The sequence below is a fragment of the Carica papaya genome, chromosome 1 (genome assembly GCF_054855325.1).
Source record: "Carica papaya isolate Zhongbai chromosome 1, ASM5485532v1, whole genome shotgun sequence".
NCBI lineage: Eukaryota > Viridiplantae > Streptophyta > Magnoliopsida > Brassicales > Caricaceae > Carica > Carica papaya.
Window position 1 is genome coordinate 4106807 of NC_142309.1, and position 24866 is coordinate 4131672.

At 33.7% G+C, this 24866-nt stretch overlaps 4 protein-coding genes across 8 annotated transcripts; 3 read left to right on the top strand and 1 right to left on the bottom strand.

Annotated features, from left to right (window-relative positions):
• Positions 1-2111: 2111 nt before the first annotated feature.
• Positions 2112-8578, top strand: HEMG2 (Flavin containing amine oxidoreductase family). Of its 2 annotated transcripts, XM_022034724.2 has the most exons (18): positions 2112-2248; positions 2404-2443; positions 2912-3047; positions 3240-3305; positions 3544-3594; positions 3699-3755; positions 4210-4286; positions 4385-4421; positions 4609-4674; positions 4786-4826; positions 5223-5355; positions 6177-6356; positions 6443-6517; positions 7018-7141; positions 7235-7343; positions 7534-7608; positions 7743-7849; positions 8330-8578. In XM_022034724.2, the coding sequence occupies exons 1-18, from the start codon at positions 2218-2220 to the stop codon at positions 8449-8451; spliced, it is 1527 nt and encodes a 508-aa protein (XP_021890416.1). In that variant the 5' UTR covers positions 2112-2217; the 3' UTR covers positions 8452-8578. The 2 variants fall into 2 exon arrangements, with proteins under 2 accessions (XP_021890416.1, XP_088071334.1); XM_088215208.1 differs by lacking the exon at positions 8330-8578 and having other exon boundaries at positions 7534-7627.
• Positions 8579-9126: 548 nt separating this feature from the next.
• On the top strand, positions 9127-12896 carry LOC110809006 (transcription termination factor MTERF8, chloroplastic-like). 2 transcript variants are annotated; one of them, XM_022034714.2, is made up of 2 exons: positions 9127-10666; positions 12585-12896. In XM_022034714.2, exon 1 carries the CDS (start codon positions 9346-9348, stop codon positions 10504-10506), a length of 1161 nt encoding a protein of 386 aa, XP_021890406.1. In that variant the 5' UTR covers positions 9127-9345; the 3' UTR covers positions 10507-10666; positions 12585-12896. The 2 variants fall into 2 exon arrangements, with proteins under 2 accessions (XP_021890406.1, XP_021890405.1); XM_022034713.2 differs by having other exon boundaries at positions 12625-12896.
• A 2170-nt stretch (positions 12897-15066) lies between these two features.
• LOC110808978 (Leucine-rich repeat protein kinase family protein) lies at positions 15067-21187 on the top strand. 3 transcript variants are annotated; one of them, XM_022034668.2, is made up of 8 exons: positions 15067-15661; positions 15776-17865; positions 18036-18169; positions 18422-18665; positions 19647-19858; positions 19948-19973; positions 20166-20274; positions 20532-21187. In XM_022034668.2, the coding sequence occupies exons 2-8, from the start codon at positions 16515-16517 to the stop codon at positions 20745-20747; spliced, it is 2292 nt and encodes a 763-aa protein (XP_021890360.2). In that variant the 5' UTR covers positions 15067-15661; positions 15776-16514; the 3' UTR covers positions 20748-21187. The 3 variants fall into 3 exon arrangements, with proteins under 3 accessions (XP_021890360.2, XP_088071355.1, XP_088071347.1); XM_088215229.1 differs by having other exon boundaries at positions 16020-17865; XM_088215221.1 differs by having other exon boundaries at positions 15067-17865.
• A 543-nt stretch (positions 21188-21730) lies between these two features.
• LOC110808951 (nucleotide-sensitive chloride conductance regulator (ICln) family protein) lies at positions 21731-24601 on the bottom strand. Its single transcript, XM_088215235.1, has 7 exons — positions 24314-24601; positions 24101-24224; positions 22831-22945; positions 22642-22701; positions 22455-22517; positions 22248-22342; positions 21731-22025 (listed from the first exon to the last, which is right to left on the bottom strand). Exons 1-7 carry the CDS (start codon positions 24472-24474, stop codon positions 21954-21956), a joined length of 690 nt encoding a protein of 229 aa, XP_088071361.1. The 5' UTR covers positions 24475-24601; the 3' UTR covers positions 21731-21953.
• Between the last annotated feature and the right edge of the window lie 265 nt (positions 24602-24866).

Sequence of the window (24866 nt, forward strand, 5' to 3'; positions counted from 1 at the left end):
GGAACTCTAGAATTGGCCAAAATGAGTTTTGGACACCTATTTTGAATTTTTAAGGTATGTTTAAGAACGTGACAAGTGTTTTGGATCCTGTATGGATAATTCAATAAATTCGGTACCTGTTATGAAGTATAGTAGACAGCGTGACATCCCAAAATACCGATTCGGGTAAGGATCTCTCACTATTTTCTTCGTTACAGTAAATTAAGACTTAATAATCGATAATTGTATATTTTTATGAAAAATTAGATAACCTTAAAAATAATTACAAGTCACTAGTGGAGCCGTAATTGGTTAGTTCACGATCATTTCGATTTTCTATTTATTTTCCTGTTTGGCCTATATTTATTTACTATTATACTGTGCGTAACTGAATTGATGGTTTTTATGATTTTTTTTTTGTTATTTGGTTATTTGTTTCCCCTGTATTGTTTATTAGTGTTCCGGTTATTGGTTATTTGACTATGTTAAACTATATTATTTGTTTAAGTGAACTGTGAATATAAAATGAGCTATCGGTATTGCGTGGTTAATTGTTATGCTGACGGAAATCTGTATGGAACAGACTTATTGGGTACTCAAAAAAGGGCGGACGGACCCAGTACATAGAGAACCCTACTGTGAACGTTATCTCAGTCAAATAGAGCTGGGAAGTCCCTTAGCAGTAAGATTTGGAAGATATGGTTCACCCTCATACCTGACGGGGTATTGAGGTAGTGGAATGTTTGGTGTCTATTACCGGACATGGTATAGGGCGACCAGTTAATTATTTTATTAGAAATTGGGTTCACGAGTATGAGAACATCCCTATGGACCCTTAGGGGTACTAGTAAGCGGGTAAAAATGAAAAATGATTATTTTTTATTATCTTGTATGTGAAAATAAAAAGTGTATGGATATGAGTTTTCATATGTTATTTTTGAAAAAACTTGTTAAGTAAATATCGAATAAATGACTTTTTTTTTATAATAAATAATTTACATTAAATTAAGGGTTCAATTGATTGTATTTTTTATTTTTACTAATCTTTAATTTTTCATATATGTGATTAGTATGATATTTTTATTATGATAGTATATCTCACAATTTCATTAACTATTTCAAATCAAAATGAGTAAGATTCAGATTTTGATCAATAAAAAGGTTGTGAATAGTTCACCGCTCGGACTCTATTCAAAAGTTAGTGAAAGTCGTCATAAAATGCTTAGTTATCTATTTTTCGTTTATTTCTCTAATTTTTATTTGTTCTTTTAGAAAAGATATATCTGTATCCCTATTAAGCATTCTAAATTATTTTATAAGAAATATAAATTCTAACTCTATTATTTCGTTTATGTATTTAATTTATGAATTTATTTTTATTTAAATTATGGAACTTTATATGTTCGCTTTATACCATTTTTAGAATATATCTAATATTATAAGCCATGAATTTCCATTTGAAGAAACAACATATATAAGAAGAAATTATTAATATTTTATAATTGCTTGTATGAATAAAAAGACAAGACTTTTAACTATTGGATTGGAGTTAATAAATAATTAGGGTATACTTTTATTTTATTTTATTTGTCATTTAATTTCCGGTCAATAATTATGTCCAATTTTCTATATTAATTTTACATGCATAATTAATATATATATATATTATTTTATATTAAATATAGTAAATTGATTGGACGAAATGCATCATTCATAGATATAGTATTTATGTATGAAAAGTCGGTCCAATAATACTCTTATATACATCTATATAAATTCGTTATTTGATATTTTGAGAAGTTAATTATAATTTATATGTTTAATATAAAGTTCTTAATAGTTTTTTCGTTATTTTACAGTAACATAACTGGAGCAAAAACTTATTTAGTTATCACTCAATTTCTATTTTTAAATTTAAGTAAAATTGATAAATTTATTTATATAAAATACTAAATTATTATTGAGAAAATTAAATTAATAAAATTATAAACTAAACCTCAGTCCATTCAGATGTATCTTTGAGGTTCAAACAACGTTATAACATTTGGGCCTCGGGTAGGCCTAATATAACTGAACAGCCCAAATAAATAAAAAATATCAAAGTGAAACGACAATAGACACTGCCGTTTTGGCGCAGTATAAAATTGACCGAACGGTGTTATCGTCCTCCTCCTACTCTGCTCGCATTTCAATTTCGTAGTTCTGTAAAGTCTTCAGTTTCACACAGAAGGACAAGCCATGGCCTCTACAACCAAAGAAGATAAGCCAGGTAAGTTTCTCTCTCAAAATTGCTTTTTCTGTAAAAGTTATCAGACAGAAGAAACAGTTTAAAGTCTATAAGAACGTGTAATTGATCAAGAGTTAACTTGTTTTTTCCCGGTAAATTAAGAGTCAAACATTGTTTTCCATTTGGTGCTATTGCAGGTTCTGGAAAAAAGGTGGCTGTTATAGGCGCAGGCGTTAGGTCAGTCACTTCATGAACTTGGTTGTTAGATATGACACGATTGGATTTTGGTTTGTTTGTGATTTGGTTTGTGTAGTTCAATTTAACGCCTAGTTTAGCTCAATTTGCTGTCTAGAAGCTTATTTCTTGGTTTTTCAATGCTTTGAAATACAATGTAGGTTTTGTCATGGAGGAATTGAAAATTTATGAATAGTTAATTTAGTTAAACTGCATGCAAAGATGTGAAACGCTATTATATTATTTTCTTCTGCAAATTGTATATAATAGAGTTTAATATTCTTATATTATATGGTAATCTGGTTTTTAGTTTTTAGAAATCCGGTTACACAATTTTAGGTATTTTGTAAGAGAAACATGTTGTTCCATCTAGCACTTTCTACACTCAAGTGTTAAGAGTTATTGAATTTGGTTGCCGAACTTATATTGGTATAGAAAATTTGACTGTTTCTTTGTGGTGGGAATTTCAAGCGGGCTGGCTGCAGCTTATAAGTTGAAATCACATGGTTTGAATGTTACCGTATTTGAAGCTGATGGAAGAGCGGGAGGGAAGCTAAGAAGTGTTTCGCATAATGGTCTTATTTGGGATGAGGGAGCAAATACAATGGTAAATGTTCATGATACTATGCCTGTACTACTTTAATTGTTTAAGAGATTACTTGTTGGATAAGTAGGATGCTGTTCTATCATTAGAATGTTCTAATATGTTTTAGGCTAATTATTTTGGTTTCGTCTTTATATTTGGCAAAAAGTGTGATAACTGTAATGTTGATTCCAAGGATTTCTTGACTTATTGCAGACTGAGAGTGAGATGGAAGTCAGGAATTTGCTTGATGATCTTGGGCTTCGTGAAAAGCAACAATATGTAAGGCTCTTTAAATAATTTCAGACAGATGAGTAAAGTCCAATTCCTGTTAACAGTCATACGCCCTCTTTGGTTGACTGTCCTTGATCTTTCTAGGCCAAGTTTTAGTCCGGTAGGGCTTTAATTTAGGAAGTGATAGTTCCAGCTTAAAGTTGAAGGTTTATATGTCTATGGAAAATAATGATTGAGTTTAGCGTGGTAGCTTTTGCAATAACTTGATTATTTCCATCTGCTGCAGCCTATTGCACAGAACAAGCGATATGTTGTAAGAAGTGGAGTGCCAGTACTGGTATATCCTGTTTCTCAATGTTCGGCTTACTGGGGTATACTCTCTAAAATAAGATATTTCCTAACTGATTCTTACTCTAACCTTTATTCTATTTTTCATTTTAGCTCCCCTCCAATCCCATTGCATTCATCCAGAGCAGTATTCTTTCTTCACGATCAAAGGTTTGTTTCTCAGAGTTAATTTGAAGTCCAGTAAACAGGAAAGTGATTTGTAATGGTTTTTGTAATGTTTCTTTGGCGTCAATGATATGATAGTCACAAGGGAAGAAGGGTAAGTGGTTAATATTGTCTTATTATCAGCATTTTCCTTTTTTCAAGTTGGCCATGTAAAATAGAGATGATAATGTGTTGACTTTTTCCTAGTAACAACCAAGTCTCTCATATTTCTATTCTCCTCATTTTTTACCATGTATTACCTTTTATTTTTGATGAAAATGTTGTAATGAACTTAAATTTTGAAACTTGAATCTATCAAGCCTACTGCTAAACTTTACCATATTTTCTGTATTTTTTGCTTGAAAATCTCTAATTTCTCCAGAAACTAATAGCTGCATCTGGCAGACACTAGAGGCATAGATTATTTATTTAGCCCAACAACGTGTTTCTGTTTTTCCAGTTGCAAATTATTTTGGAACCATTTTTGTGGAAGAAAGGCAACTCTTCAAAAGTCTCTGACAGTTGTGCACATGAAAGGTCTTTTAAACTTCTTTTGTCCTCATGTTGCCCCTTTTATTAAATAAACTTTTTAAGGAAGTTATCTTCTTAGCATTGTGTTATTTGTTATCTTGCAGTGTGGGTGGGTTCTTTGAACGCCATTTTGGGAAAGAGGTATGGATTGAGTTCCATTGCTATTAACCTATTGTGACTTATCTCTTTAGGCCTACAATGTGCTCCACTTATTTGTTGATCACTTGATTCTTCACTGGGCATATTCACAAGTTTCTGTCTCGTTCATATGAATGTTTGTGGCTTCCAATTGTCATTCTTTTAACTTCTCGTTTTTCTTGTTGACAAGGTTGTGGATTATCTCATTGACCCCTTTGTTGCTGGCACAAGTGCTGCAGATCCTGAATCCCTTTCTGTGAGTAATGTCTCTGGTGTTTGGGTTATGTATACAAGTTTGCACAAGGACAATTTCTAGGTGCTTGTTAATTTTTCTGCATTATTGATTATTTTTTCATGCTTATAACAGATGTGTCATTCCTTTCCTGAGCTATGGGATCTAGAGAGAAGGTATATTGCTTCAACATTCTTTCTTTTTGTTGGCTTTAGTATTCCCGCCTAAGGAATGTAGACAGGATTTCTTTCCTTCCATGCTTGCAATTGGATTGGGTGTCAGTTTGGCATATCATTACCAAGTGCAAGTTTTCTGATCCTACATCTGGGATGGGAGTGGTTGTGGGAAAAGTATATTATTACCTTTTTAAAAGATTGACCTAAAAGGAGATTCTAGGAGTCCACATTAACCCTGAACTCTTATATTTCTTTGGAATTTCCTGTGCTCCATGACTAAGTAGTTGTTGGAAAAATTGACATTTCTGCATGGTCTCATTTCTGACAAAATTTATTTCATGAGTTCTTTTATTTTTTTTTTCCTTTTAATAAGTCTCAAGTTCTCTTCTCTATCAGGTTTGGCTCTGTTATAGCTGGGGCAATTAAGTCGAAGTTGTCTTCCAAACGTGATAAAATTGGAGAAACAAAGATTTCTTCAGACAAAAGGAAACATCAGCGTGGTTCCTTTTCCTTTGAGGGTGGAATGCAGGTAATGATGTTGAATTTTCTTTGCCACATATTTGCACATGATCTTACTTAATTCAGACTGCTTCTATCAGTGTCTGTCAGCAACTAGAATTGTGTGTCTCACTGCATGTTTTGTTTGATTAATTTCTATTTTATATTTTGTTCTGCTTCACATATTCTTTTTGTTGACTGTTAGAACTTTCAAGCATGTTATTTGTTTCTTCAATCTTTTGAGTCAAGGTTCTTTAGTGGCTTATCAAGTGCTCTGTTCTGCTTAACTTCGTTGGCAGATACATAAATATTATTAATTTTTACAGTTATTACATGGATTGCTAAATGAACATTCTTGTCTGCATTTTCTATCATCAAGAATAGGCTTTATTATTTTAGTTGTTGTCTGAAAGATATTTGAATGATTGGTCAAAAAATCCTTCTATACTACTCTCGAGAAGTCGGGAAGTCGTAACAAATTGTTAATCCAATTAATATCATTGTAAATTGAGGCTAGATCGTACTTTGTGTCACATCCTTTTATTCTTGTTGGTTAGTTTGTGAGACTGACAACAGAAAATTTTAATTAATCAAGGCAGAAATTTAACTCCAGCTTCTAGAGTTAGCCAAACATGTTTTTCTTCACTTAGATTCTCTGTATTTATGAACCTAGTACTTTAGTAAGTATAATGCCTTTTCTCTAGGCTTTTGCTGAAACTAATTTTTTTGTTCCCAGGTCCTTTCAATATCCAGTGGACCAAAAATAGGATCAATGCTAGCATTCTAAATCTTTTGCGCAGACAGTTTAATCTTGAACTAATTATAGGGTTCTTTTATTCTCATATTCTGCAGACACTCACTGATACGCTGTGCAAGAATCTCCTCAAAGATGAGATTAAATTGAATTCAAAGGTTTTATCATTATCTTACAATCAGGACGGAAAGCGAGCATCAGATAATTGGTCACTTTGTTGTGCTTCTAATGATGAGAAGCATTCACAAGGTTTATCTTTTGATGCTGTAATCATGACAGTAAGTACTGAATGAATGTCATAATTGCACGAATAATTTATACCAAAGGCACTAGTATTAGCTGATGAGGAACTTGTTTTTCTTAGGCTCCAATGTGCAGTGTAAAAGAAATGACTATTAAAAAGGGAAGAGATCTCTTTTCTCTGGACTTTCTCCCTGAGGTATTTATTCCTGCAGTTTGATTTAAAACTTTTAGCTAATGGCTACTGATTTGCTCTCAATTTCTGAGACAGACTGCAAAATGAAGTTATCCTTGCATTAACAATTCAGAGACTGAAAATGCTTTATGCACATTTAGTCTTCTTTCATTTATTTTGTTTTATTTATGTTGTTTCTGGATATGAGTTCAGTAGTAGTTGCTTCTTTGAGAATCTGGAGCATCAAAAAGTGCTCTAAACAGTGTTACCTTTGATGTCTTTCATGCTTTCTTGCTCTATATTTTATTTCCAATAGCGCTCTCATTAAATCAGATCTTTTCTTAGTCTTCATTTAAAAAAAAGCCTTTTTGTTTGGCTTCTGGGAAAAAGGGCTGGCATCATTTGGTTATTGTCAAACAACCTTGTAAAGAAGTAACCGGTCACAATTTCTAAATTCTTACGTATTCAACCCGTTGAAAGTTTTAATTTGTGGTCATAATATTGCCTTTTCCATTTGTTGCCAGGTGAATTATATGCCACTATCAGTGATAATCACCACCTTCAAGAAAGAGAATGTCAAGAGACCACTTGAAGGATTTGGGGTTCTTGTTCCATCTAAGGAGCAGCAGAATGGTCTAAAAACTCTTGGTAATCCCTGGTTCTAGCACAGTATCATTGAATAACTAGCGCCATTTCTTGTTTTAGCCCTAATCTTATCCCCATTTCATATTCTTTGTACAGGCACTCTTTTTTCATCAGTGATGTTCCCGGATCGTGCCCCCAGCGATCTACATCTGTATACAACTTTTGTTGGGGGAAGTCGAAACAATCAATTAGCAAGAGCATCAACGTATGGGGAGTTTCAGTGTCTTTGATTTTTGCCAACATGATTCTGTACTTTAGAGATAGCAGTGAAGCAGGATTAGACAAGGGTGATCTTAATCATCCTTTCTTCGCTTTTAACTGTTTACACCATCAATCAATCTCTTCTTAGATCTATATTTTGTTTAACTAATTTTTTCTGCGAACTCTTTCCATAGAGATGAGCTGAAGGAGATTGTTAAGTCTGATCTTCAGCAATTGCTGGGAGCTGAGGGAGAGCCTATATTTGTGAAGTATTGCACAAACTAAAATGTTCTTTTTTCTTTTGCCTCTTGCCTTATATCAGTTAAACTCGAAATGATTATCACTAAATTTGCACGATTATATTTATTCCCTTATAAATTTAAGTAATTCTTCTTGATGGCAGCCATTTCTATTGGAGTAAAGCATTTCCGCTCTATGGGCGTAATTATGGGTCAGTTCTAGAAGCCATTGGAAAAATGGAGAAAAATCTTCCTGGATTTTTCTATGCAGGTAACTGTTCATCTACCCAGAATTGCAATTTAGTCACTTTGTAATTCATGGATTATTCATAACCAGCACTATCATGGCATCTTAAGTGAGATTTATCATGCTGATAGATTCTTTTAATAATGTTCAGCATTTATAATTTTATATTACCGAGAGACAAAAATGCTATATTTGGGAGTTGGAAAGGAGAAGAAAAGAAGGGATATGAAAAGAGAACGAAAATGCGAAAAAGATAATTGAAAATCTTGGCCTTTTATTTGGATGTTTCGAAAGATGAGAGAGATACATAAAAAAGGGAGAAAAATATGGTGATGGGAAGGCAAACAACAAATCGAAACCAATCCTCCCTTTCCAGCAAAGGAATGAAAAACAATTTCTGATTCTCCCTTGCTTGCCTTCATCCATCATACCCAAAGTAATATGAAATATGAAGTGCTCAATGCCATGGCATGATTCTTAATTATGAACAAACTGTGGTGGCAGGTAACCACAGAGGTGGATTGTCGGTTGGAAAAGCAGTAGCCTCAGGGTGCAAAGCAGCAGATCATGTAATCTCATACTTAGAATCTTATTCAGACGGCAAGATTCTCAAGGATGGGTCATAACCATGTGTAATTTGGCTTGTTCTTTCCGCTTATATATATCATTATCTTTCTCTCTTCTTATTGTCATCGAATGTATTGCAGAATTTTTGTTAAAAAAAAAAAAGCTGAATAAGGCTTACTTTTATTATCTACAGTTAATAGAACAGGAACGGTGAGCCAAATACGACCTTGTGTCTAAATGGGTGTTCGGATGATTTATAATTTATACTGTAAAATTTAAAAATAACTAGAGAACAGATATAATACTTTAATAAAAATAAAAATTATTTTTTTAAAATCTATTCCCTATAATTTTTATCTTTAAATCTATCAAAAATATATTATTGACTTTAGTTATATCCAAAAATATGTTTTATTTTATATATTTAATTATAAAATTACTTTTAAAACATAAAAATCAAGATTAAAAACTGTATCAAACGACTTTTACAATAGTTGTAATTTTGATTATGATTATCGAAGATGAATAATTTATGGAGTAAAACAACAATTTGTTTTTTTTTTATAAATAGATATAAATATTTAAAAATTAATTATATTAATGAAAAATTTAAAGGTATTAATCTAATGGAGTCGCGGATATGCAATTTAAATTAAATATAGAAATGCCAACATATCCGACGGCTGACATCCGCCAACGGGATTTTACTTTCTGATCGGAAACATTAAAGGAGCCAACTTTATCATACACGGCAAACACTGGAAACCTAAAACCTCTCCTCCTTGACATTTCCCTTCCCTGCACTACTCCCCGCTTCTGTCTCCCAGTGTGCCTCCTGCAAAATCTCCTCTTTTTAGACTGCTGGGAGCGTCAACGCTCAAGTCCAAGACCAAGACCAAGTCAGTCACTCGGTTCGGGTGAGTTCGTCTATCCATTAACGTTTTTATGAAAACATGTTTAGTTTTAGTTATCTGCGAAGGACGCTGATTGAATGTAGAACCGCCATTGATTCGAAACTCAGTTCCCTTCATTGTTACCGAACACGAGCGGCTAAATCTAAAGAGCAAGAATCTGTAATCGTGTCTTACCTTGTGGATTCATGTGGGTTGTCTCGAGAGAAAGCGATCTCAGCTTCTAAGTTTGTTACTTTAGGGAGCACAGAACGAGCGAACTCAGTTCTTGCACTTTTAAGGTCTCATGGGTTTGGCGAGACTGATATTGAGAAGCTAATTTCTAAGCACCCAGCTCTGATTATGGCTGATCCAGAGAAAAACCTGAAGCCCAAAATTGCTTATGTTGAATCGTTAGGTATTTTAGCTCCTGATTTGCCTAAGGTTCTCTGTGCAAATACACAGATTCTTTTGCGTAATTTAAACACTCATGTGATTCCCACTTTTGATTTCCTTAGAGGGTTTCTTGAAACTAGTGAGGATCTTGTTTATGCTTTGAAGCAATCCACTCGAGTAATTAGATGCAATGCTGAGGAGATTATGATGCCTAATATAGACACTTTGCTTGCAAATGGCGTGTCGAAATCCCTTGTCGGAAGGCTAATTATGTTGAAACCTCAATCACTTATGTGGCGGGCTGATTTGTTCAGTGAGATGATTAATGAGATTAAGGGAATGGGGTTTGAGCCAAAGACGAAGAAATTTGTCTTGGCTGTCCGTTCGATGGCAACAGTAAGTAAAGCAACCTGGGAGAGGAAGAAGGAGCTATTAATGAGCTTTGGCTGGTCTGAAAATGTATTTTCTACTGCGTTTAAGGTTCAGCCCATGTTGATGCTTTGCTCGGAGAGTAAGATTAAGGAGTTGATGGATTTCTCAATGAAGGCCGGTTTGCAGCCCTCAGATATTTCCAAGTGCCCGAATCTTTTCCTAGCGAGTTTGGAGAGGAGAATTATGCCAAGATACTTTGTTCTGAAAACTTTGATTTCAGAAGGTTTGATAAGGAAGGATGTGGATTTAGTCTGGCCCCTCAATGCAAGTAAGACGAGCTTTGAAAAGAAGTTTATTGCTGAGTTTGAGAAGGATGTCCCTCAGCTCATCAAGGCATACCGGGGAGAGTGCAAATTTGAAGGATTCAGTCAGTTCTTTGAATCAAAATTGAGTTGAATGAAGGAGGCAGCATTAAGCTTTCTTGTCACTCAGACGACTGTGAATTTTGTGGCTAGGCAATGAATCAGAGTTGCTTATCAATGGGTACCTCTTTTTCTTTTGTGTTGTCTATGAGAGGGCTGACAGAACTACTGCGCTGAAAGTGGACTTAGTTTTGGTACGTGTTCTATAAATGTAAAATTTTGTTTTAGAGCTCTTATGATTAAAACCTCATAATTTCTCTGTGTTGTTGGCCAAATTTTTTATTGGTCTATGATTGAATTTCTACTGTTTTGACTAAACAGTGGAAATGAATGGTTAATGATAGCTAACATTATAATGTTCTTCTGAGTCTTGGTATGTGTTCTATAGATATAAGTTCTTCAGTTAGTCAATTTCTATAAGTCTTTGTATGTATTCTAGGACTGTAGATTTTCATTTTAGAGCTTTTATAACCAAAGCCTCTCAACTTTTAATGTTTTGACTGAAAAATGGAAACGAATGATCAGATGATCACTAAGATTATAGTGCTCTTCTAATAGTTGCTTCATTACAAGCATCATGTCAGGTCCTGGGTACATGTTTTCGATCTGGAGGAATATGTTCGGGGTTTTAGATAGATAGATAGATAGATAGATAGAGAGAGAGAGAGAGAGAGAGAGAGAGAGAGAGAGAGAGAGAGAAACAGAGGGGATTTAGAGAAGGCGAGAGAAAAATCCAGAGCGAGATGATGAAAATATATTCCAAATAGTTCATTCTGTTGATGCCTACCACTTCAAATACATTAGATTATATACAAGAAAAGATGCATGAATAAGTTCATAGATAGCTGAACGTCCCACGGGAGCCAAAGAGTTGCGGAGGAAAATCTTAGATTCATTGAATGAAGATGGAAGAGGCGGTGGCCAGTTTAACTTAGGGCTTGAGAGGATTAAATACCCCCTAGTGATCAAGACACGTGTCTCCCTCGAGATTCTCCGGATGCATGCCTCGTAGCCGTATTTTTTAAACAGTAAACCCTTAAGGGTTTGGATTCCCTGTGGACTTTTCCATTTTTCTCCTTCTGTTCCTCAACCGGTCCAGTGTTTCCCTGCTCATTTTCTCCTGTTTACACTCGGATCCTTATACATCAGTCTGTGAATCCATTCTTTGTGTGGTGGAATGATGGTTGCTTTTTTTTTCCCCTCCCTTCATTGTTAATCTAGTATTTTATATTGCTCTGCAATACGATGTTTTCATCTTTTCTGTTGGGAGCAATGATAGAAAAAATTATAGTTTCAGAACACATTTTCAAATTTAGCTGTAAATTGGGTCTTCACCTCTTAGATTTGGTATAATAGAGTTTGATTTCTAGTCACATAAATGAGGGCCTGCATTCTCGTCATCGGTTTCTTTATGCACCTTAACCTTTGTGAAAAACCTGCTCTCGTGTTTGGTTCATGAGTTGCATATATCAGGAGATGAAAGGTTTTGTTTAATGGAAAATCCTATGGTGGCTTGGAGGCATCGTGCCACTGTGGTAATTCTCCAACACTTCATAGTAATTCGCTATTTTTGTGTAGTAGTTATATAAAGTTACTAAACTTCATAGAGAACTAGTTACTCGGTATTAGTTGATTACTACACAAAATTACTAAATTACCATAAACTACTAGAAAATCACTTCCAAGGATGAGCACTTATAGAGCTTTGGGTGTGGAAGGGAGGGTGTTACAGCACATAAACAAGTGGATATAATTTTGCTCTTTATCTTATGGGTGGTGTGGAAGGAGAGGAATAGAAGGGTTTTTGATGGAGTTGAAGGTGTGAATGGTTTTGATATTTGTAAGAATAGACGGTTCCAACCCCTTGGTTTTTTTTTTTGTTACGGAATCATCTTTTTAGCTTTATGGAGGATTTAGCAGAACTTGTTGATACATCGATTGTTACATGACCGATACTACTACAATTTCTATATCAATGCAATTTATACTTTATATTTCAAAAAAAAGGAAAAAAAAGAGCACTTTAGAGTGCAGTAGAAAAACCGTTACTTCACAGCTTTTAAATCAATATGTTATATACTCATCTTTCGTATTTGAAAATTTTATTGCTAGTACCAAGCTCTCACTAGTTCTTCTCCTCCTCTTGAGGCAGAAACTTGAGGAGTTGAGCTTGGTGGTGCTGTAAAAGCTGGTAATAGAGTTTCTGGAAGAAGGCCGCCCCTGCCTGGAGATTGAAATCAACCAGCGGACTTTAGCCTAATGGTTTTATTTCTGCTGTTCTTGTACCGTGTAAGTTCTCAATATATTACGACTGTACTTCAAAGGAAATTACCAAAGAGTTAATATATTAGTCTCTTTCTTGTAAATGTACTCTTTTGGGCACTCAAATTTCAAATTCAAGAGTCTACAGTCTGTCTTACTTTATTTGTATTTGTTTTTCAAGTTGAAGAAAACTAGGGAGGCCCAAAGGTCTTAAATATTTGTTTTAGTGAGGCTTAAAAATTTAGCTTAATAATTAAATTGAGTTTAATTTTAATAAATTTATTATATTTTTAGTTTTCAAAATAAATTTTATATTTACCTAAAAATTAGAGTAGTACTACTTCCATTTTGTTAAGACAAATTTGTCTCTATTGTATATTATATATTCATTTAATAAATATAATTAACACAACTGCAAAATGAGATTTTCCATTAGGGTTTTGCTCAAATTTAATATTTCTTCAATACCAAAAATTTTGTTCATATTTGATACCCATTAAAAAGCTTTAAAGAAGATCTCCAGCCAGCTACCATGGCTTTTATTTATAAATACAAATAAATTATTTTTGGTCAAATTCAAACTTGCTTTTACAACCAAATAAATTATTCACCTTTATGCTTGTCTCTATCTTCTTTCTTTCTTTTTTTTTTTTAAAAAAAAGAAAAAATTATTGTATCAATTTTTTTAACCTATTGTTAACTATTCTAAATAAAATAATTTATTTCTCACACAATTTTTTTTTTGTTTAAAAATATAATAAATTCATTAAAATTTTACTAATAACTAATGAATTAAATTTTTAATCTTATCAAATTAAATATTATAATCATAAATTATATATTTTTAATAAATTTTAAATTTATTACTTTTGAATAAAATATAAAAGTATTAACCAATAAATTATTGTATTATTATTGATTTTTATCTTCTTAAATTTTCAAATTTTCAATGCTATCTATGTCTTCAATCTCTCTTGGTAGTTTTAGAAATGTATGTATATTGTTAGTGTAGAATGTGAGATTTTTATATTTAGTTTGAATGAAATAAAACTTTATATTTTTTAAAAAGTATCAAATTGGTGCTTAATTTTTCTTTAGACAATGCCAAATATATATATATATATATATATTTATTAATTTTAATATAAATGACCAAATCTTAATTGAACTTGAAAAGATAAAAATTACTATAGGGATTTTGAAATATTATTGGGATGTAGGTCATATATATATATATTGGTTAGATGTATGTAATGCAATTTATGGGTCCCCTCCAATCATATGAAGCAAAGCTGGATCATCTTCAGAAAATAAATTATATAAATTATGTATATATATATATATATATATATATGTATTTTCTTTTTCTCATAGTCATTGAGATGGGTCTTGTGCACTTTGTTTTATTCCAAAATCCAGATAAGAAAATTCCAAGCCCAGCTTTCTCGGGGCCCTCAAGAAACATGCCTCTTTGTCTGCCCAATAAACTACACCTTTTTTACTCTCCATTTTGTGTATGCTGAATTTCATGCCTCTTTTTAGACAAAAAGAAGCATATACATACACACACACACATATATATATATATGTATCTATTCTATATGTACATTGATTCTTTTGAAGATTAGTGATTGGCATTTTCTTCCTCAAGATTTTATGTTTAATTATTTATTTATTTCTTTTTTTTGTGCCTTTAAATATTTACTATTTATTTATTTCATAAATTTTAACTGAGTTACTCGTTGTCTATAACTTAGAGTTGAATCCTTTTAACATTTATTGTTTTTATAAATAATTTAGCAAAAACTATAATAATATAATTTTAATCTACATTAATAATTTAATTTTATAATTATATTTACATTAATATAATAAAATAATAAAATTGTATACATTGCAATACTGACATATTTTTAAAAAATTTAAACTTTCTTTTAAATTTGAGATAAATTCAATTTTTTTATTTATAAATGTTTGAATTTACTATGTTATCGTTTTTATATTACCACCAACAACGTTATTAAATATATTAACTTTATTATTTTGTGTGTGTATAATAAATTAGATATGATTAATTCATAATATTTAATTTAAAAAAATTTATAATTTAATTTACTAATATATTAAAAAGACTGCATTAAACTATAATATTTGAGAGTGATGATTAGAACAGTCATAACATTTCAATAATTTTAACTGAAAAATAAAAAATAGAAACATAAAAATGTCAATCATGATCACATGGGTTTAAATAATTCGCTAATCGTCTTTTTTGATTAAATATAAATAATTTACCCAATTCGTCTTAAACAAATTTTTTTATGTTTCCAACGTTAAAATCCTATCAAGATTTACACTAAACAAATTGCATCCTCACAATCTTCATCTTCTTCCTTCTTCTACCCCTCACTGAAACACACATAAGAGACACACACAGAGACAATCGCAGACCCCGTTTACCTTCTTCTTCCTTCTCTTTCTCCTTTAGATAAACTCGTCGCTATCGGTCTCTCACCCAGTACCAGTAGCTGCAGTAAATGCGTTATCTGTGTCTCTTCTGAAACTTCTCTCAAACCAGTCCCCACCATTCTTTATTATTAATGTGGTAGTGTTGTTGGTGGCGGTGTTATTAGCTTCTTAATCTATCTCTCTTCACGGGTCCAGTTCTCTCACGTTTTTTTTTTTTGTTTGTCTTGTTCTGGATTTTCTCTGTTACTATCTCCAGTTTTTGCTTCCTGGGTCTTCCTTTTTTTTGCCTTGAAAATGTACTTGGAAATTTCTGAGAGAGGAGGCAGACTTGTTTTGGATCGTGAGCTTTGACGGCTCTTTTCTTCTTCTTCTTCTTCTTCATGGTTTTCTTGTAGCTCTGCTCTGGCGTTTTTGTTTGTCTTGAGAAAAAAAAAATGGGGTCTTGACTGATTTTCCTGGTAAGGTTTTTTCTCTGCAATCTCTAGTACTTGCTTGAATTTTAGCTTCTCTCAGCACATTCCTGAGTTTCTCGTTTTATTTGAATTATTCATTTTTTAAAAACTTCTCATCAGAATGTTCAATATCTGGACGAGAATTGCTCATGGGGGTATTTTTTATTGGTTCTGCATGAAGAAATCTTTCTTTGGTCCCGTTCGTGTATTGTTTGGCTAACAGGGTTTTGTTCATTTTGTCTTGGAAGTAGAAATTCTTGCTCTTGCTGTTGGGTTTCTGTTTAAAGTTTAAGACTTTGGTGCTGCAAACTTGTTTAAGATTTTAGGAATTTGGTGCTATCTCCAGTATTTGCTTGAATTTCAGCTTCCTAAACTTCTATCTGGTGGAATCTTGGAGGACTCTTCTTGCGTGGGTCTCTAAGCACATAACATAGTTCCCAGTTCTGTTTGAATTTTTCATTTTTAATCCCTTATGAAAGTCGTGGGAAAGTTTGAAATCTAGGCAAGGATTGTTCATGGGGATCTCTTTTTCTAATTCTGCATGAAGAAATCTTTACGGGGTTTGGCTCATTTTGGCTTGAAAGTGTTGAGTTTTGCTCTTGCTGTTGGGTTTCTTCTGTTTAAAGTTCAAGGCTTTGGTGTTACACAAACTTGTTCAATGGGGCATCTGTCTAATTCATGGAAAAGTTGGAAATCGAGGAAAGAATTGCCCAAGGGGATCTCTTTGTCTAATTCTGCATGAAGAAATCTGTATTGGGTTTAGCTCATTTTGGCTTGAAAGTGTAAAGTTCTGCTCTTGCTGTTGGGTTTCTTTTGTTCAAAGTTCAAGACTTTGGTTGGTGCTGCACAAACTTGTTCAATGGGGCATTTGGATTTGGTTCCTGTATTGTTGCTTTCATGGGTTTTCTTTATTCACACTTCCCATGAACTGCAAACCTCTCATACTCAAGTTCTCTTACAGCTTAGGAAGCATTTAGAGTACCCTTCACCTTTGGACATTTGGGGAAATTACACGGGAGATTTTTGCAACATCTCTTCATCTCCACATATGAGCATCTCATGCCAGGATAATTCTGTCACTGAGCTTAAAATAATGGGGGATAAGCTGGTCAAGGTCAGTGAGTTCAATGGTTTTGCAATACCCAATCAAACTCTCTCTGAGAGTTTCTCTATGGATTCTTTCATTACCACACTAACAAGGTTAACAAGCTTGAGAGTTCTCAGTTTAACTTCTTTGGGTATTTGGGGACCATTGCCTGACAAAATTCATAGATTATCTTCGCTTGAAGTTTTAGACTTATGCTCCAATTTCTTCTTTGGTACTCTTCCACCTGAAATATCTAGATTGGTTAAGCTTCAAATTCTAACACTGGATGCCAATTATTTTAATGGTAGTATACCGGATTCCTTGGATTCGTTGTCGAACCTTACAACTTTGAGCTTCAAGAACAATTGGTTAACTGGCCTTTTCCCCTCCTCAATATGCAAAATCACCACATTAATTGATCTTGCCTTGTCTCATAATGAGCTTTCTGGTAAATTACCTGATTTGAGTACCATAACTAGCCTAAATGTATTGGATTTAAGAGATAATCATTTAGATTCCAAGCTGCCTGTGATACCTGAAAGATTGGTAACTGTTCTTCTAAGCGATAATGCATTCTCCGGAGATATTCCTGAACAATATGGCACATTAAGTCAGCTTCAGCACCTTGATTTATCCTTCAATAATCTTAGTGGGACACCCTCTTCTGCATTGTTCTCTTTGCCAAACATCAGTTACCTGAACTTAGCATCCAACATGTTCAGTGGTTCATTCCCTGAGCTAAAATGTGGTAGCAGCCTCGGTTTTGTTGATATTTCGAATAACAAGTTAACGGGTGAACTTCCTTCATGCTTAGACAGAATATCAGATAAAAGAGTGGTTAAATTTGGTGGGAATTGCTTGTCCATTGATGATCGAGATCAGCATCAGGAATCACATTGTAAAGTGGTTGGTATGGGGTTGAAACAATCAAGACGAAAATCAATAGGAGTATTGATTGCTGTAATTGTTGGAGCTGTACTTATTTTGGTGCTTTTAGCATTGGGATCTCTTGTTTTATTTAGAAGATACTCTAAAGGCGCTACCTTTGAACAGCGTACGCGACCTAAGCTTGTGCAAGATAATCCACTGGCTGGAGTTTCCTCTGAGGTCCTTGCAAATGCCAGTAAGCTGCAAAACCTACCATGTTTTCTTTTTTGGTTATCAACTCTTTTTTATCAGATTCAGGATATGTAAACACATTTTAATTTATTGAACTTATCGACAAACTAAGAGCCCGGACTTTGTTACTTATAAAGACTTGAGGCGCTTATTATGGTTTCCTGTCTTTTCAAGGGTTTATTTCTCAAACGGTGAAGCTTGGGACACAAGGTTCTCCAGCATCTCGATCTATTTCCTTCGAAGAGTTGAAGGAGGCCACAAACAACTTCGATTCATCAATGTTCATGGGGGAAGGCTCTATTGGGAAGGTACCTTTTCGAAACTAGTACACCCAACTAGAGCTCTTGTCATTCTTGTCTATGTAAACAAATCACAAGATTTAACTTCTGTTCATCGATATTGTTGATTCTTATCTATATTTCACCTTGTGGGTAATCATATTCTTGATAATGAAATACTATCAAGTACTTAGTTTCCTGACTAATGAGAATACAGTTTGGCTGAACTACTTACATATACTATACTCAAGGATATTACAGCTTCTGCTTCTTTTGTTTCAGCTTTACAAAGGAAGATTGGAAAATGGAACTTATGTTGCCATAAGATCTTTGTCTTTATTAAAGAAATTTTCGGTTCAAAACCTTAAAGTTCGGTTAGACTTGCTTTCAAAGCTTCATCATCCACATTTGGTAGCACTTTGGGGTCACTGCATTGAGAGTGGTGGAAGAGATGAGATCAGTGCAAGTAAAGTCTTTCTTGTATATGAATATGTGCCTAATGGAAACTACCGTGCCAAATTATCAGGTCAGTGTAGCATTGTTGAACGTGAACTTTGACAGAATTGGCTTAGAATTATGTATATACACAAACAATTACATGTATAGAAGGAAAATATTACGGACTGGTCTCTAGGAAGTTTATGGACTAGATGGTTTAAACTAGAATGCCTTTTGCCTTAGTGACTAATTGAAGTAAAGCACCAAAATGGATGCCCTTTTGTATTGCTTGTGTGCATAGTGTTCTGTATCGGTCCAAAACTGAACCAAGACCAGACTGGGCCTTGCATTGCATGAGCATCACCAATCCACAACTTTTTTTATCAAAATCACTGGTAGTGAAAAGTTTAAGTTCAAATATTAGTAGTATCTGACTTGAATCATTTTATGTAATTTATTAATTACATATTTTTCCAAAATAGAATTAGAATATCACAATTTTCATATACCGAATCATATATTGTAGAGACATTCAATATCTCAATTTTACATAGGAAAAAATGTGATTGTCGAACTCCATATAAATAATTAAGTCTCACATTACCAATAACTTGAGATTAAACTTGATTTTTTGAGGACTAGTCGTTTTAGGTTAAAAAGTTAGGCTAGTTGTTCTTGTGTCTGGTACGTTAAAAATAGGATCAAAGCACGTGCCAACTTGGTGACATCAAACTGTTGTAATCTTGGAGGATTGTAATATGTGACCTTAACGAGAATATCAAAAATTTTAGTAGTGCCAATTGTAATATCTTAATCTTATATCATGGAGATTATGATACCTCAATCTCATACTTGAAAAAGATGTAATTATTAAACCTCATATAAGGATTCAAGTCAAATACTACTTATAACTTAAATTTTGAAGTTTGTGAGATAATAATTTGGGTCCGACGAGTTGTTGGGTTAGTGATTTCTCGGTCCAGGGCGTCACACCTATATCTCTACTGTTTGGCTCTTTAGATTTGTATTTTATATATGCTGTCAACCTTTAATCTCAAATTTTCTGCAGAAAATTGTCCAGAAAAGGTTCTGAAGTGGTCAGATAGACTAGCCATTCTAATTGGCATAGCAAAGGCTGTTCATTTTCTTCATACCGGGGTAATTCCTGGTTCCTTCAAGAACCGATTGAGAACAAATAACATATTACTTGATGAACACCATATCCCAAAACTGAGTGATTATGGTATATCATTCATGACAGAAGAGAATGAAAAGCTCGAGGTATGCTAACTGGTGGTTAACTTGTCAATTTGGCAGTTATATCTTCATTTAGGAGTTGTTTTTCTAACTCATTGTTGTTTGTTTCGCAGATAAAGGGTGAAGAGCCTAAGTCAAGGTATGAATCTTTATTTACCAATTCAATATATTGACTATAAGTTCTCTTTTGAACAAGGTTAAAAGTTTCATTTTCTTAACATAGTTCGTGATATTAGATTTCGAACTTAATCTTCATGATTATAGCAATCATGAAACTTATGTATTGGAATTTATGAGTACTCAGTTTTGCTGCAATTGTTTGTTTCGGCAGATGGCCAAAATCTGAGGATGATGTCTACAACTTCGGATTTATATTGCTCGAATCACTCGTGGGGCCTATAGTAACCGGCAAAGGAGAGACATTTCTTCTAAATGAAATGGTAAGCTAGAGACCATCATTGAGATAAATTTGAGGTTAAGTCTGATACTCGCGATATGCTTACCTATCTTTGCGAGTCAGTTTCTTATTAAGTATTGAAATGAAATGAGTGAACACATAAATCTGTATGTAATATTCAATATGTATTACCTTAAAATTAGCTGAGATTAGACACAAAATTTGAAATTTAGTGGAAAATTTTCGATACACTTTCTGCTCAAGCTAAATTTCTTCCAAACTCTATGCTTTGAATCGCAGGCATCCTTTGGTAGCCAGGATGGCCGAAAGAAAATTGTTGATCCAGTAATTCTAACAACTAGCTCACAAGAATCATTGTCAATTGCAATATCTATCACAAACAAATGTGTATGTCCTGATCCATCATCTCGTCCCTCTTTCGAGGATGTTCTCTGGAACTTACAGTACGCAGCTCAAGTCCAAGCTACAGCAGACACTGAACAGAAATCAGACTAAGAATCATCACTGTAAATTCTCCAGACTCAAGAGATTCATCTGCAGAAAGTCTGCAGCTAGTTGGAGGTGCTATAACTCAAGCCATATTCTAACATTTGATAATAATTCAGTAAATTTCTGTAGTAATTACTTAATGTTACGTGGTAATTAAGTAACTACGCAATGTTCAGTAATTTCTATACGAAGTTAATGAATTATTATAAAGTGTTAGAAAATTATGAAAGAGTTATCGAAAATTTTTTTGGAGACGTAGGGCTAAATATCTGCAAAGTTCAAATGTAAAGTTGTAAATTTTTTATTTTTGGTTCTCTCATATTTTTTACATGTTTAAATTCTTTGGTTAGAAACCCTAGAATAGTTTAGATTTTTGTTTAATTATCAATGAAAATGTGATACGATTTCAACACATATTATATATAGATTGAAGATTTATTCCTTGAGGTCTGTTGCAGCATTTTCTTAAATTCATTTAAATCCATTGGGATCAGGGGCTCCATATATAATCAAAATTTTATGGGTGTAAAATTCGTTTTGGATTAAAAAAACCAGATGAAACCAGTGCATTCGATTCAGATTAGAACGACATTGATCCAGTCTTTGGTCCAAAAATTTTCTTAAGTTCAGTTTCAGTCCAAAATAATTCCTAAAGAGTCCAGTCTGATTTTAAACTGTTGCTCACCTCTACCGAACTTTATCCAACCTGCTCCCAAAGGTCCAAACTCATAAACCGCTATTTTCCTTCCTTGAAATTACAATCTAAAACTTTGATATTACTTTGGATTTATTCTCTTGCATCTTCATAATAGAGACAAAACCGATACTGATCCAGTCCTCGGTTCAAAGATTTTCTCAACTTCAGTTTCAGTCCAATCCACTTTCTTGGTCCCTCTTGCATCTTCTTCAAATTTTCAAACGGAGAAAGAGAATGGATTTGTCTCCTTGATGGGAATTATGGTATGGAGTGACAATTTAACATCCTCAGAGCCAATCAAAATTATCATGTTCAATTGCATTCTTGATTGGAATATCTAAGCCAAAACATAAATATAAAACATCTAAAACTCATAAATTAACAATATTTGGCCTGACAAACAGCTTCAAAAGACTCGCTACCCTAGATAAGTTACAAAAACGAGTAACACAGATTCCGTTTCATGTACAAAACAGAGCAAACCTACCTTTACGAAAATAAATTAGGAGAGCAGCTCACCGATGGCTGCTCTCACTTTCTTGGTCCATTTCCTCAGCATCCTGAAATCGCTCGTCATTGATTTGCAGCTGCAAGGCATAACATTGAAACGATAAAGAAATGTTTTCAGCATGAATAATTTGGCATAGTAGATTTTTATTTGATGAAAGCTTCAAAAGAGAATTTTCTTTATAGATGCCGTGTCAAAACAGAAAAGAAATAGATTCATAGAAAGCACAGATGGTAGAATTAGACATTTGAGACATGAGAATGACAAGCAATGTGTAAAATGGTAATAGATGCAGGCTCACCTCTAGCACTGAGCGAGAAAGGTTATGATCACCATTTGATTGACCAATTGGGTTCATTTGATCCGGAGAAATTAGCCACTCAGAATCTCTTCCCTCTAAGGAAACCAAAGATTTGTATCGGATACAAAGAAAAAAGAAAGAGAGGAGAACATCTAATCAGCATGGTCATAAAAAAGAAAGAAAGTAACAGTCATGGTCTGCGTGTACCTGTGCCCTCATCTTGCATCTGATCAGCACTAAAAACCCAATTGTGTCCCTCTTCTTCATCCTCTAAGGAGATTTTAAATAAATACAGCACATTGATATCATGATTGAGGCATCACAAGGCAGTAAAACATCAAGAAGGCAAATTCATTAAAAAACTCCACTCCAGTAAAGGGTAAACGGAGCTGACCTTCAATAGCATCAGGATTTAACTCAGCACACTCACAGAATACGTCAAAAAGAGTTTCCACTGTCACATAACAAACAGGAGACCAGTAAACATTCATAATTAACAGCAGCATAAATTACTGTTCGGATATAAATTACTTACAAGAAAAAATGCATTAGATTGTCAAGGAAATGAAATGATAGAACGTACATTGACCAGCACCCGATGGAACAAGCCTCATTTCCCGGATCTTTGATAAGTCCAAAACTTCATTACATTCTGGTTCTGAGTCCTCAGACTCATCTTCATCATCTCCAGTCTCAATCTTTCAGAAAAAGAAAAATTATGAATCAGAAATGAGACATACAATTGGAAACACAATAGTCAGCAAATGGAACAGTTCCTTAATGAGGCAGAACCAAGAAGCAACAAGAGGTCAAGTCAAATGGGGGACAAAAAAGGTAGCATTCCACAGCTGCCACTGTTGGAACCAATGAAGCAAATGATTGATCCATCATACCATCCAAAGAAACAGAAAATACCAAAAAGTTCGAATTCACAGCTAATAACATTGATTCAATTGGCATTGACATAATAGGAATATTTCATCCATTAAGGAGGATTCCCCCAATACATAAAATAGAAATAATTAATAGAAAATGTGAAATATTTGATACGATCTATTTCGGGAACGTGGAATGTAAGAGAAATTTACATGTTATAACTCCAGTATGTCAGGAACCAAAACCAGAGAACAAAGCAGGGCTCGACAAAACTGAAAGTCTCAAAAATGGTCAGGACATGTTGACCATATAACGTCCATTAGGTCAAAAGTCTGGCTTAACAGTCCATTGTCATATAAATCAGAATATATAGATAGACCTGGAGCTTTAGCTCCATTGTTCATCTGCTTCCCACAAGGCCACAAGCGCAGTGACCAACCACCTATAATGCTACAAGTGCTGCGGGTGAGGTTGTTCCATGAGTTAAAGTGGGAAATGCCCTTCATTAAAAAATTCAATATCTAAAATCATAAATCATAGGCCTAAATGCTTTGATGAACATTTATTGTATAGTATGCACCCATAATCAATGGATTTTGAGTTGTCAGTTTTGGAATATCTAATAAAAGGATTTATTGTATAGGATGCACTCATAATATCTTAAAGTTTGAAATACAACTTTTGGAAGAGATATCCATATCATCCCTACTCACGACATAAAAGAACATGAATGGATAATTCATTCAGGAAAACAAAAACACTATTAAAATTTTGAACAACCATCATCCAGACATAAAAAGTACATTTTTTAGGTCCATCAAGAAAACAATCATATAAAGGTGCTTTTAGCAGTATGAGGCCTTCCTCTTACGGTTCCATTCCGAGTGGGAAAACATACACAGTAGATATACCATAAACCATCCTTGGTTTTCGATCAAATTCAACTAATTTAAAGCCTCTTTATAATAATCCAATACCTGAGTGTATATGCAAGGAGAAGGATATGCCTCCGGATCTGTCGATACAGCATGGAGAGACAGCGATAAGAAGTCAACAGCATAACCTTTCGTCCTGTCCACATCACTTAACCACACCACTTTCCTGAAAAGCAAAACCATCACGCTCACCTGTTAGGGCCTGTAAACATAGACAAGAAAATAAACACGAGGGACAGAGAGAGGATAGAATACTTAGAAGTGATGTAGAGAGTGCCGGGGGAATCCGGAGCACGATTTCCAAGGACAATTGCGACGGAAGGTTGAAGGTGCATGAGTTCCTCTCCGTTGTCTTCGTCGAGAAGTGGTTGTCCGGCACCTTCACCGACTCTCTCGGAGAACTGTCTCAACACCATTTTCTCCGATTAGCAACCGTCTTCTGCTTCTTCTTCTTCTTCTTTTTCTTCTTGAGTTTTCTCTAGGGTTTTGGTTCAGTTCTGAACTCGTTCTCGGGCAACTTGAAACGTCGAGCTGATAGGGAAAAACTGGTTTAAGAACTCGGTAATATCTGCCCATTAATATATTGACACGTGTTTTAAGAACAATGTTACAAACTTTATAAATAAAAAGAAAAAATAAAAATTTTAGAAAATATGAAATTAAACATATGAAGATATTTTTTATTTACAAAATTTATATATTTATACGTGTATTTATTGATAAAATTATATAAGATGTATTATTTATGAAATAATTAAACATAAATACAAAAATTAAAAAAATAACATTTTATGATTTTATTGTCATC